Source organism: Meleagris gallopavo, chromosome 16 (assembly GCF_905368555.1).
Source record: "Meleagris gallopavo chromosome 16, MGAL_WU_HG_1.1, whole genome shotgun sequence".
NCBI classification, from domain to species: domain Eukaryota; kingdom Metazoa; phylum Chordata; class Aves; order Galliformes; family Phasianidae; genus Meleagris; species Meleagris gallopavo.
Genome location: NC_139419.1, coordinates 3,307,294 through 3,320,580, shown reverse-complemented (window position 1 = coordinate 3,320,580; position 13,287 = coordinate 3,307,294). Strand labels below are relative to the sequence as shown.

The 13,287-nt window shown below is 45.4% G+C and overlaps 1 protein-coding gene across 1 annotated transcript; it reads right to left on the bottom strand.

The window, feature by feature from the left end:
* Positions 1 to 5,205: 5,205 nt before the first annotated feature.
* On the bottom strand, positions 5,206 to 13,286 carry BRAT1 (BRCA1 associated ATM activator 1). The gene is made up of 13 exons (XM_085237219.1): positions 12,907 to 13,286; positions 12,598 to 12,752; positions 11,783 to 11,930; positions 10,804 to 11,176; positions 10,613 to 10,726; positions 9,401 to 9,486; positions 9,015 to 9,139; positions 8,440 to 8,626; positions 8,177 to 8,250; positions 7,526 to 7,625; positions 7,159 to 7,257; positions 6,315 to 6,496; positions 5,206 to 6,196 (listed from the first exon to the last, which is right to left on the bottom strand). Exons 1-13 carry the CDS (start codon positions 13,055 to 13,057, stop codon positions 5,468 to 5,470), a joined length of 2,523 nt encoding a protein of 840 aa, XP_085093345.1. The 5' UTR covers positions 13,058 to 13,286; the 3' UTR covers positions 5,206 to 5,467.
* Position 13,287: the final 1 nt, after the last annotated feature.

Below are 13,287 nucleotides of genomic sequence, written 5' to 3'. Positions count from 1 at the left end.
TCGGCCCATGGAGCACCCAGCTGGTGTCAGCAGTGGTGCAGGGCTGGGGGGGCACCTTGGTGCAGAGGAATTTGGGAAAGCACAGGTGAAGGTGTTCTCCTTGGTGGCAGCTTCATTTTAAGCTCTATCGGAGTTTTTCCTAAGAGAGAGGCAAAGACATTGAGTTTCAATGGGCAATAATTAAATGGAGACAGTGCACTCTGGAGAAAAATGTACTCTGTATAAAAACAAGGGAATCTTTGAACAAGAAGCAAAGCCGAGCACCAAGCTGTGCAATTAAAAAGCTGCAGTGAGATGAGATACGAGATGGAGAGGAGAGAGATTCGGAGACACTGAGATATTTGGGCAAATCAGCGTGCCCCACTTTTCTCCTTGGCTGAATGAACGCACTGGTGGGCACTGCCAGCACCAAACTGAGCGCAGTGGAGGCACTGGGAGCAGCAGGGCTGGGAGCTGGGCTGTGTCCTGCAGGATGAGCCCCCATGTCCTGGCTCATGGCGGGGTCAGTGCTCATGGTGCTGGCATTGCTCTGGAGCCGGTCCGCTTCTACCCAGGGATGCCACGAAGGTGGCTAAAGGCCAAGTGCTGTCGCTGGAAGCCAGCTGCAAATTAGTGCACGGCGTGTGATTAATGTGCTTTTTAAATGCATTCATGTCCTGTCACACTGGCTGTGGCTCTTGTGTCACACTCGGTGCTCTCAGAACGTTTATTAGCCTTATAGATCCCCTGATTATTGCTTTCTCTTTTATAATTAAGCCATGAAACTCAGCATGGTGCAGCTTATACGTCGTTAATTCAAGCCTGGCATACTCTGCTTGTGCCCTAGGATAAGGCTAAATGCTGGCAGCTGGGCTGCTCACTGCACAGTTGCTATTCTGAAATTCTTTAATATGATTACAGAAATAACAGTCTGTGCATATGGGTGACTCGGGGCTCAGTGTTGCTGCACACAGCAGTGAGACACTGTGTGAGCTCCTTGGAGCTCCCCACGTCAGCGCTGTCAGCTCTGCTTTGCTGTTTGCTGCTCTCCTTTCTCAGGACATGAGTGAGTTCTGTTTCTCTTTCTTATGTCCTGGCCTTGGCTTAAACCTCATGTAAGTGGAATAGAGGATTTTCTGTGGAGCTGAGTATTTACAGCCACTTTCTGTCAGCTGCAGCAGCTCTCTGAGTGTTTCTGTCCTGCCCATGGTGCAGCAGGTCAGCACTTTGCGTGGCCACGTGGTGAGCTGAGCTAGGAACAACAATATCATAAACCACATCTATCTCTTTGCAATTTTTATTTTCCACCTCCTGGGAATCAGATGTAAGATGGACTGTGCTGGGGTAGCTGGAGCTCAGCACTACAGGACAGGAGATCGCTGCAGTGACCCAGCATTGTGCCTCCAGTCATTGCTGGTCCCAGGGGAGCAGGCTGAGCACAGAGCTCATGAAGGCTTTGCTGGGCTGCTGCTGCTGCTCCGCTGGCAGTCCCTTTGGAGTGAGACCAGCCCTCCCTGCAGAGATGTCTGAGTGGGCAGTGATGGGCTTCAGCTGCTCTGCCCACCCTGGTTCTGGGCTCTGTGTGTGCAGGCAGTCCTACCCAGCTTCGGGTGTGGGGACAGCAGGTGGCTGCTATGGAAGAGCACGAGTGTCCCTCATCTGTTTGAGTTCCTCTGTGCGCAGCTGGGTGGCCACTGTGATCAGCATTGCATCTGGAGCTGATGGAGGCACACAGTGACAGGTATGGCTGCTCCCTCCTGCCTCTCCCCCGGAGAAAAGCCCACATTTTACAAAATGCACGTCTGCTGGCTGTGTCTCCCCAAATCTGCATTGAACTCCCTATACTTGCTGTCACACTGTCACACTCCATAGTATGTGCTATTTATACTCACGCTGCTCATGTAATCAATTATTACTAATCAAGCCATTTATGCAGAGATCCGAATGCTGATACATCTGTTCTTAAAGCTTCTGCTCCAAGCAGCAGTGCCAAAGCCCACGAGCGGGATGCAGCGCCGTAGTGCAGCAACTCCGTGCGCTCAGACGTTTCCATGGAGATGGATCTTTGATCTCATCGCAGTACATGAAGGGTGGTGAAGATGCTCCCAAACTAGGGAGGAAGGCAATGCTGATTCCCCCAGGTAAGAAGTTCCCAGTGCAGGAACTGGAGAGGCTGGAGGGCTCTGTTCTTCTTTCCACGATGCCATATCTGTAGCACCAGTGGGGTGGAAGCTGTGTTGCAGCACACACTGGGGATGTGCTTCTCGCTTGGCCAGACTGCACCTCTGAGCTGATTTAGTGCTGCTGAGGATCAGACCTTTGTCTGTGCTGCAGTGTTATGTTTGTGCTGGATGATTCATAGTGCTTTGGTGCCAGGACAGGGCACGTTGTCCTGGCTGTTGAGAAGAAATGTGAGCAATAAGGAGAAGAGCTATGAGAATGTACAGTTAGCTGGCTGCATTTCTGGATGGAATAGAGAGCAAATTCACATTTTACATTGGAGGAATGTGCAAAAGGGAAGCGTTCCGTATGATAACATGGGAGCAGTGACCAGAGGCAACAGCCAAGCTGGCTTTATCTGTCTGGATGAGCTCTGATTGTGCTGGCGTGAGCTCTGTGCTGTGAGAGCTGGCAGCAGGGTCAGGGCAGCTCCTCCCAGCACTGGAAATCGAGAGTTGTGTGGATGGAGCTGGAAGGGAATCCATTAGGAAAGGGCATCCTTCAATTCAGCAGTGGCTTGCAGTGAAGGTGGGCCACGTGCTGATGAGTTCCCTATGCTGCATTGGTGGGCAGAGGTGGTCCCTCATGTCTGTACTGTGTTGGCATTGAGGCAGCTGAGCGGTGTTTGTGATCCTCTCCTCCCTTGGCAGCTGGGTGGTGACACTTCCTGGTCACTTCCTGCTGTTCACAGCGTGCTGATGGATCAGTCCTTTTGTCTCTGCTACCAGCACAGCCTCGGACTGCTTCTACACTGTGTGATAGCATGCAGGGTGAGCAAGAGTTTGTAGAGAGCCTGCTTGCAGTGCTGATGTTTTTCTCTTTTGAAAGCGTACCTTGCTTGGGGGCACCGAGCTGCCAGAGATGCCCATTAGTCTCTCCTCTCTGGGGATGAGCAGTTCTCCACCCAGGCAAAGCAGTGCTCATGGTCTCCTTGCTCCCAGCCCTGTCAGGAGCAGGTGAACCTTCATGCCCTGCAGGACTGTAGGCTCCTCAGCTTGGCCACCATTTCAGTCAATTTAAGTTTAAATGCTTTCTTTAGGACGTACATTGTTTGAAGCTCTGAAAAAGTTACCATATTTTTCCAATACAACAGCTCTGCTCACTGTTAATCATAGCCATGGGTTTGCTTGGGAAGCCGATGGGCGGATTTTTGCTGGGTTTTGTTGCTGTTGATTTTTCCAATAACCATCAGTGCCAACACTGTCATTATTTCCTGTTGATCAGAATGGGCTGTTCAGCCAAGAATGTCGTGGTGTTGTCCTGTGCACCAGTTCACTGGGGAGGAAGTGGTGGGAAGAGCAAGCAGCAGTGAACGTTTGGTGCTGCTGGTTTGGGTGCATCAGCCAAGGTTATTGGATGGTACTGAAAAGAGCGTTTTTTCCCTTAATTCTATGGACAAAGTGGGATTGCTGTGCAGCTCCCTGTGCCCATCCCATGGCTGTTCAATATGGATGCTGTCACTTAGCAACTGCTGTCAGATCTTTCTTTAACTGCTGCTTTATTGTTGGCACATAACAGGAGTTGTAATTGTGTGACCAGTCCCACAAAGGGTGTTTGTGGCTCACAGGTGTGAAGATGAGCATCCCCACCACAGCCCTCTTTAAGATCCCAGTGTTACTTTCCACCTGACCTGGGAAGTGACCCCCAGATGGGACCACCAGGACCACTGTCACTGGGCAGAGACACTTAATGAATGAAACATCACCAGCGTTGTACCATCCCGTCCTGCATAGGCACTCAGCTTGTTTGAAGGATGGGTTATGTGCACAGTCTGTGCTGCACATGGAGAAGCAGCTCTGCCACAGGCTGAGGTCTGGCTGTGTTACGTTTAGCAGTGCTTTATTTCTCAGCAGAGGACAAAAGCCACAGTGCTGGAGGGAAATGACACAGCACAGGGGTGTGGCTGCTGATATATTTTATCACTGTTAATTGCTGAGAACTGTGGTGAAGCTGGCTGATGAGTTTCCTCTGTTACGTGTGGTGGTTTTAAAAGCCTTGATGAGCTTGTGTTGAAAGGTAGAGCAAATTTTATGAGATGGACAAAAGAAATTTCTAAGATGTGCACTCACAGACCACATATCTAAGGCTTAAGCAGCAGCCCCAGACACTTATGGCTCATTTTTTACTTCACTCGTACAATTAGCATAACTAAGCAAAGACAGTTCTTTGAATTTTAACTGTCCGATGTATTAAAACAGAAAACTAACAACTATTCTTTTGACAGCTTTTATAAAGCTGTTACTGGCATAGGGCTGAGCCAAACATTCTTTGCTACGTCAATGTGAGTCTGAGCAGTGAGAGGATAAATCCTTTTTTCAGTGCTTTGTTGAAATGCGTTGAAAATGATTCTTGGAATTTCATACCTGTGTATAGATCAAGCAACAGAACTCACACTGCCCCTGTTCAGATAAAGAGCTGAAAAGAGCTTTGTAATCTTCTTTGTTCACAGTACTTGCTCTCAGAGATGTGGGTTTTTCTCATCTGTGATGTCCTGCGTCGTTATCACTTGTGTAGCTGCTGCCTGCTACATTAAGCCACATTAAAGTAACTGACAGAGCTGAGCACTGGTGCCTTTGACATGACACGAGCCCCGTGCTTGGCCACAGCCTTTGCTGAAATCGTCTGTAGCAGCTGTGTGGGGAAATCTGCCTCCTGCAGGGACTGTGCAGTTACTGTGCTGATGATGCAAAAGCTGCAGTTCCCACAAAAACTCAGCCCAGAAAGGCAGTGTGCAGCTTCCTCCTCTGCCCAGCAGCCCACCTCTCTTTACATCCCGAGTCCTTGCATGGCAGGAAAAGAGAGTTTATGGCAGGACCACTGTTTTCATGATGCAAAGTGCGAAGTAGCAACTTGGATACTGACAGCTCAGCCCACTGTGTTGCAGGTAATGAATTTGTTTCTAGGAGCATACAAGAGCTTGCTTTCAGTCACCTTTTTTTTTTTTTTTTTAAATGTTTCCTTATGTAGGGAGGAGCTGCTGCTTTCTTAACATACTTACACGTTAAAAACAGAAGAAATGCATTTCTTTATTTACTTAGAAAAATAAAACAGGCAGATCATTTTATCAGAGAATATACTTAAAAATAAGAGAAGCTATCAGTATTAAAAACAAAGATTTTTCTAACACTTTTAACAGCTGACAAAACTATTCCTTTTTTACTGTTCAGAGTAACACTTCCTACTATCTTCTCTTACAAGACTTTGGTAGCAAAAATTCTCTTCACAAGAAACCTGTGTAAGTACTGTTCCCTCAAAGCAAAAGATGTCTTTAGTAGCAGTCAGCTTCATTCTCCTCTACGGTCCCCGCAGTAGCAAGGATGTCTTCTAAGAGGGACTGGGGGCTTTTCTCCACATAGCCACTACCTTTATTTAGGTCACTGTGTAGTTCCACTAAGTCTATTGTTCTCAAAGCTAACATCATGCTCTCTGGATCTTGAAAGTCCACTCCATTACCATCATCTGTGGGGAAGTTCTGGACCAGAGAACCCTGCTTTAGTGTCCTTTGTAACCAATGAATGCCATGTCCTGCAGGTAAGTCTTCAGTTCCTTGTGAATCTGTGGTGCTACTCTGACAGAACTGAGATTGTAAGGTAAGCAGTATTTCACAGGCTTTCTGACCCACTGGCTTGTCACAGTCACACAAAGACTGAAACAAGAAGCTGAACAGGTTTGCTCGGCAAAACATCTGCAGTGGCTCGTACTGATGAATGGAACTAGGGACTGCAGATGAGACAGGAGCATAAAAGCATTCAGGAAGGCCAAACTGGCAAAACATATAGGTACAGAAAATTTGAACCAGTTCCAAACAACCAAGTTTGACTTCCCAGTCTAAGTCATGTGCTGCGGTCTTGACCACTGTAGAGACGAACTGCTCTGTCTCTTCCGGTTGACCTGTGCAGCTCTCTTTTAGCCACATGGTGAAGATGCTCATCACAGCTCTCCTAGGAAAAACCTCTGGGTCTGTGGACAAGATTTCTTGAAGCTTTGCTGCAGTTTTCTAAATGTAAAAAGAAAAGAGGAGAGGAACATTAAAAACAAACGAAAAAGCACAACAAAAAACAGTAAAACAAGGTGTAGTTCTGCTTGTGTCTGCAGTGGATTACACAAAGTCATACCTCTTTATTATACTGACTCCCTGCAACACGTGACTCTGGAATGAAGACGTAAGTAATGAAGGCCAGGTGTCCCATAGCAGTCACAGCGCTCGCTCGCACATAGCTCTCTGGATCCTCAAGAAGGTTTTCTGTAAGCTTTGGTATCTCTGAAGACAGGAGAGACTGCCTGAACTCACTGCGGTCTGTAAACGAGACAGCAATGCAAAGAAGTGAGGCTTTATTCTCTCAGAGCATGAACTTGTTTCCAATGCAAACAGTGATTTGTGTCATACGAAGATGATCGCTGACTGCAGGGCAGCTGACAGTGAATGGAGCTGCTGCTCACAGGAGCACGGACACTTTCTGTCAGGCTCCTCGCTTTGCAGCAGCTTGGTGAATCCCAGCCATGCCGTGTTTGACACTAGAGTTTGGAAAAATGCATTTACAGTTGTTTCTATTGGTGAGAAAAACTTTGCTCCACGTAAATCAGAGTGTGGTTTCAGCCCCATCACGCAACTTTTGTTTGGGAGGAAGAAGGGAGGAAGAAAAAAAAGGTCATCCCTTACTGCTGTCAAGCCATGTGACATAGTTTAATTTGCTAAAGTTCATTAAGGAGGACACAGCAATTCAAATTCAACAGAATAGTAGTGTACATTTATTAATCTTTTTGACAGATTTTGGCTGTGATCTGAAAGTAAAAATCTCTACTTACCTTTTCCTTCCTTCCTTCCTTCCTTTCTTCCTTCCTTCCTTCCTTCCTTCCCCCTGCAGTTACAGGTCAGAGGATGCTCCACAGGCCTGACTGACTTTCATGACATCACAAGAAACGGTCCTCCGACCTGAACCATTAAATCTCTGCACATACCTGCCAGGTTTCTAATCAAGCTGGTGAGGAACTCCAGAGAAGAGTCTCGTACTTCCCAACAAGGACTGCACAAACGCTTCTGCAGCACCAGAAATACATCTGTGAAAGCCAAGCGAGAGGTAGGAATCAACATGAAAGCTAACAAACCAAACCACTGTACAACCTCTGCACTGTTTTCTGATGTGACCCCTCTTGTTGATGCTGTGAGCTTCTCTCTCAGTTCTACAAAGCACTGTATGAGTAGGTACAACTAAATTCACCACAACTACAAACAAATCCTAAGTGCTTTAAGTGGAAAAAGAAGGTGAGAGCACATTTCAGATGTGCCACTAGTTTCTGTTTGTCTGAACTTTGATAGCTTTGTTACCTTGCAAAATCTTCTCAGCTTGTTGCTTATTTTTGAAGAAGGAGATTCCTGACGAGCTCATCAACCACTTGGACATAGCTTTAAATGATTTCTTCAGAACCTGAAGAAATATAAAGCAGATGTACTTTACTGCAGCAGAAGGCATTGTTGTCTTTATGCTAGATACAATTTTTTTTTGGACTCAAAATTACAGTGAAATTGTCAGAAGAAATTAGTGCATGCACTTTCACTCTATAAAATAAGCCACAAATGAGTAGTGCTTATGCCACATTTCTAGCAAACTGTTCTCAACTTTAAAACACTGTGAGTGTCTCCAGCTTTTCATTTGCAGCTGTCACCTGAGTCATTTGGACAAAATAAAGCAAGAAAACAAAAATATTACTGCAATATTACTTAATGGCAATGTCAAGTTGATTATATTGGTTCTATGGTTAGACATGGTGGCTCCTATATTTTCAAGAATATCTGATCTACTGATCAACTACCTGCTCATTATCATTTTAGCTATTTCCTGCAAGTCCTTCAGAACGAGCCTTCTAGATACTCTTATACTAACTGTGCTAAGAAACAACTGTTGTCAGACTGCTTGTCAGAAGTATATTCCACTGGGTGAGCCAGTAGATTTGGAGCCTTCTTTAGTTCTATACTCACAGTAGGAGGAGTGTTTGGACTCTCCAGGTATGCCAGAAGGATGTCAAATAAACTTCTCATAGCTGTGTCAGTGCCTGAAACGTTTGAAAACAAAGCAAAAGAAAAACTCAAGAGCCAATATTAAGAAAAAGGGAATAATTCAACTCTTCAAATATGGAATGAAACAGGATTATAAAACTGTTTTATAGAAGAAAGCAAGCACAGTCCTCAAATACAGAATAGTAATTTCCAAAATTAAAATTTAAGTGCAAAGTTTAACTCACATTTGCAGTCAGAAAGTGCTGCAAGGACATCAAGAGCTGACTTCTGTACTCGGAAGCAATTTACCAAGATTTGGCTAATCTTGCTTCCCAGAGGAGAAGCTGGAATCAGGAGGTCGTTACAGAACAGTAATATTGTCATGACAGAACACAGCAAAGATGCATAGGGTAAATTCACGGGCAAAAAAGCCTAATGGGAGGGAAAAAAACACAACAAGCTTCCATCAAATGTTTCAAACATGCATATAGAGCAAGAGATTCTGGCAGAGACACAGCAGAAGTTGCAACTTCTACTGTCCTTACGGTAACATAATACTAATAACTGCAAACAAGTAACCTTCCTCTCTCCCAGTGGGAGATAATTGCATAAATGGGAGGAGATGCTTTTCACTATTTGGGAAAGCAACTCAATTTATGTTTTTCACTGGATCAGTACTTGCAATGGATATAATGTATGGCAACTAAGCCTCTGAAGGTAGATGTAAAACCAAGTATGGTCCCTCTTTACAAGACTTAATATTCTTTTGTTATCCTATTGGGAATGTATCCTGCTGGATTTTCTAACTAGCAGAACTCACTCTTTCCACAGAGAGCAGCTCCTCCAGATGAGCAAGTATGTGGCACAGAAAATTAGCACAAGATGACTTGGAGGATAGAAGGCTTTCAACAGCAGAAGGATCACTAACTGACTCATCCAGCAAACCTAGGGAATCAAAGAAGGGAGAAACTCAGGTTGTTGGTGATTACAAAGGACAGTGATCCCCAAACTTGATTTTTGAACTACTATTTTGAGCTGATGCAGTATGAAGATCCCTTCAAATGCAACTGTCAGCAGGATGCTGCACTTTACCACAAACACTGCTACTGTCCTTCACTTTTTCTATCTTTCTCCAGTTTTGTCTGAACCAGGCACTTAAAACACTGGCAAACAGAATAGCCTCTAACTTTTCTACTGCAATAGTACCTGAATATTCCATGGAGGCTGCTCTCAAAATACACTCCAGTGGTAGAAGGAGAACAGTCAGTGCTTTAATCGTCACAGCCTGTGGGCTTCAAGGAAGAAACAGCAATTACCAAAACAAGAAAACTTCAACTCTACCCCAAACATCTATCCCCAAATGCTGAGCAGACCAGTGATTTTCACATAGGCTTGTAAAAAAGCCAGCAACAGGACAGAAATGAAATTACTGTCACAAGTCAAGCGTTCTTCTGATTCTCCCTGGCTAACTGAAAGAGAGAAATGGTTCTGGAACTGACAAACACCTCATCCAGCAGTGAAGAGTGAAAGTTTGTCTAAGAAGAGAGTTTAGACAGGCATTTATTGCATTAAAAAAAAAAAATCCCAGTAAGAACACACGTGTTAATTAGTCTGAAAGTAAATATCTGTATGTGCTATAGTCATTTAACATATGATGATTTCTCCATGCTTTTTCACTATCTAAAGGGAGAAGATGCCAGAGGATTTCTCTGAGGTGCACAACAGATGAGGCAACACCTTTAACTGCAACAAAGCAGAGTCCAACTGGATACATGGAAAATACTTTTCATAGTGAGACTGGTAAATAACAGGAACTGGTTGCCCAGAGAAGCTGTGGAATCCCCATCCTTTGGGATATTTGAAACTGGATTGGTGAAGGCCCTGAGCAACCCAATCCATCTCTTAATGCAGCCCTGCAATGTATAAAAAGTCAGATTAGATCATCTATACTGCTTCCTTCTAAATTAAGTTTTCCTACTGTTGACAGAGATGCAGGATGTATGCAAGATGCATACTTCTGTTGAACAGCAGTTAAAGTTGTTACACTTGTCACTGTTTATGTGAAAAGTAACCAAATACTTCTGAATTTGACAGTCAAAATATCCATCTTAAACAACCTTGGCCTTAAAAAGTTAAAGGAGCTTTGTATTTCTGTCTGAAATTGCTGTCTTTAGGTAAAATACAAAAGCATATGTGTGAACATGACACTGGCTCTTTTCATTTCTGTTTTTGAAATAATTATTCTAATAGCAGTGTCTGAAGTTTGTTAGCTATTTGCATGGTTCTCACCAATCAGTCCACTGTATTAAGCAATATAGTGGAAAATGCAGTGTGGTGAATAAAACAAGTCTCAGAAACACAGCAGAGATGTTGGGAGCATTTGCAGAGTGAAAAACATTTCATAGCAGCAACTCTTACCATAGGTAGAGCCTCAGAATTCCCACTGCCAAAGCACTTGATTGTACTGGGGTTAAGCGTTCCAGAGCAGATGTCACTAATGCCCAAAAACTGTCTTCGTAAAACACGGGAGACCTGAGAGGAAAGAACAGTAAGTCAGATGTCCTACTAACACAAATGGTATTTCTCATCACTGGTTCCAAGATCTTCACCTTGCCATGTTTAGAAGAAGATCCACCAGTATGTGCTGTGCTTGAACAGAATCTTCTGTCAAGAAGGATTCTACGTGCTTTGCTAAGCCTAACCAAAGCACTTTAGTCCAAGGAGCTTGACAACTGCTAAACAGACTAGTTAACAGCTTTAACGACTGCTTGACGTGAGAGGCAGAGTTGGATTGAAGAGAATCTTCTATATGCTTTATAATCATGTGGGCAAATGGTGGCCAGTCGCAGCTCTTTGCACTGAGAGGTACAATCAGTTTAGACCCTACAGAGAGGGTGAGCAAGTGCACCAGAAGCCGATGGACAGCTGAAGCCACAAACAGGCTGGGATCCCCTTGCAGAACAAAGATCACATCTATGCCTCCTGTGTGAAAACAGAACAAAAGTCAATGAAGGAGAAAATCAAGTCTTCCTATTGTGGAGTCTTGCTGCAGTCCAGCTGTATATTATTTTAATTCAAGTAACACAGAGGCTTTAATGTGGTTTGTTTTTCTAACGTTTTATTTTGTAGTCTCTGCTGCCTTTTAAAAGTTAGACAGTCCTTAGGTACAAGCAGACAAAAAGAAGAAAGTAAATTTTTTCAGATCTTCACATGTCTTAGTAACCCAGGAACAGAAGATGACTTCACTGTAATGGTTGTAATATTAGGAGTGTTGAGAGTATATTTATGGAAGGAGTTTGTACCATCCGCATACAGATCCAGTAAGGAAAAAAGGGAATTGCAGCAGCAGTACTCATTTCCATCACATGCTGCATAGACTAATACCAATCCAGCATTCCTGGCCTCTTTATATAGAGGATCTAAAGTTGGTGTTAACAGCAAGAGAACTTAAAAACCCATGCAAGGAAAATGGGACTGCAAAACGTAAGTGTCAAGAAATAAATGAGTCCCTGGTTAATTTTTCATCAGTAAAATCGTAGCAAAATGGATGGGAGGACTTGAGGCATCACCAGCCTTGGAAGCACTCACCGCCACTGCAGATGAAGTGGAGGGCAGACTGGTGCTGCACCATGCTGTGCACGCCCTCCACCCAGCCACTTCGCACAGATGCATCTTCCCACGCTGCTCTGTTCAGAGGCCCATCCTCACCAAAGAGCCTGGCCAGCAGCTCCAGCCGCTGAGGGCAGAGAACACAGAATAAACAGCAAGCAGAGGGGCTTCAGAGGAGCAGAGAAGCTCACGTCAACAATATAAATACTGCAGTGAAACCTTCTAAATAAACACTAAAATAGAGAATTGTCAGATTCTCGTACTTAAACTCAACATCTCTCTTTTTTATGGACTAAGCAGTGTAAGGGTTCTATTTGTTTCTTAAGATGCAGCAGAAAAGTTACATATATATTAGATCTGCTAAGCTGCTTTATGTTGCATGCATCTCTTTCCCAAACCAGAGTTTTGTACTATAAACGCAGTCTGCTATATAGAACAGAACTTTAAGAAGCTCCCTTATTTTTGCAGGAAATCAATCTACTATGGGCAGAAAACTACATCTGTAATTGCAGTTTAAATCTAAAGGACCTGCCCAGGGATATATGATATTCTGCAGCTATTGATGAGACACTGATATCCTATATAATGTTTTGAACTGAAATTGAGAAGTATTACATATAAGGACTTACAGCACAGCTTGCTGCAAGACAAGCAATGAGATGACAGCAGCTTGATGTGAGAACTGAAAAGGCTTATTGCAGGTTTTCATAACCATATCATTAAGAAGCCTTACAAACAGAATCTGTACGTTTCCAGGAGTCCTCAGCACAGGAGAAAGCAGACGAATAACTCACCTGCAAGTGCACGAAGCTGTCCTCCACAGCCGCGACGATCCCGGCTAACCGCAGCGTGAAGGACAGGACTTTCGGCTCCGGCTCCGGCAGCGCCAGCACGGCGGTGAAGAACTTCGTCAGACAGGGGTTGTTTCGCAGCAGCTTCGCGGTGGGCTCTGATGAACGGGAATTATCCAAGGACAGAAAGCGGCGTCACGGCGCGCAGGGCTGCGGCTCGCGGAGCTCAGCGGTATCGGCGATTCTCGGCTGAAGCACAGCACCCTCGCCGCCCCCCCCCACCCCCCCTCAGGCACCGTAACCCGCACTCACCGGCTTCCCTCAGCTCCCGGAACCAATCGAGCAGTTTCTCCAAGCAGGTGTCATCCGGGCCGGACTGCCGCGGATCGGCCAGCGCCGCACAGACGCGGGGCAGCAGCAGGGCGCACTCACGGCTCATGGCGCGGCGGCCCCGGGGTGACATGGCGGCGGGGCGGCGTTGGGCTCCCCGTAACCAAGGGAGAATTCGTTACCGCCGCTGGCCGTAAAGCGAGTGTCGCAAAAGCCGGGCAGGCTCAGCGCGAGCCGCTAACGTCGGATAGGTGGTTTTTAACGCAAATTAAGCCTTTCAGGCTCAGCGCGGCGCGGCGCGGCGCGGCCCGGCCCGGCCCTCCGCCATTCCTGCCTTTCATGGCCGCTGGGTGGCACTCGCGC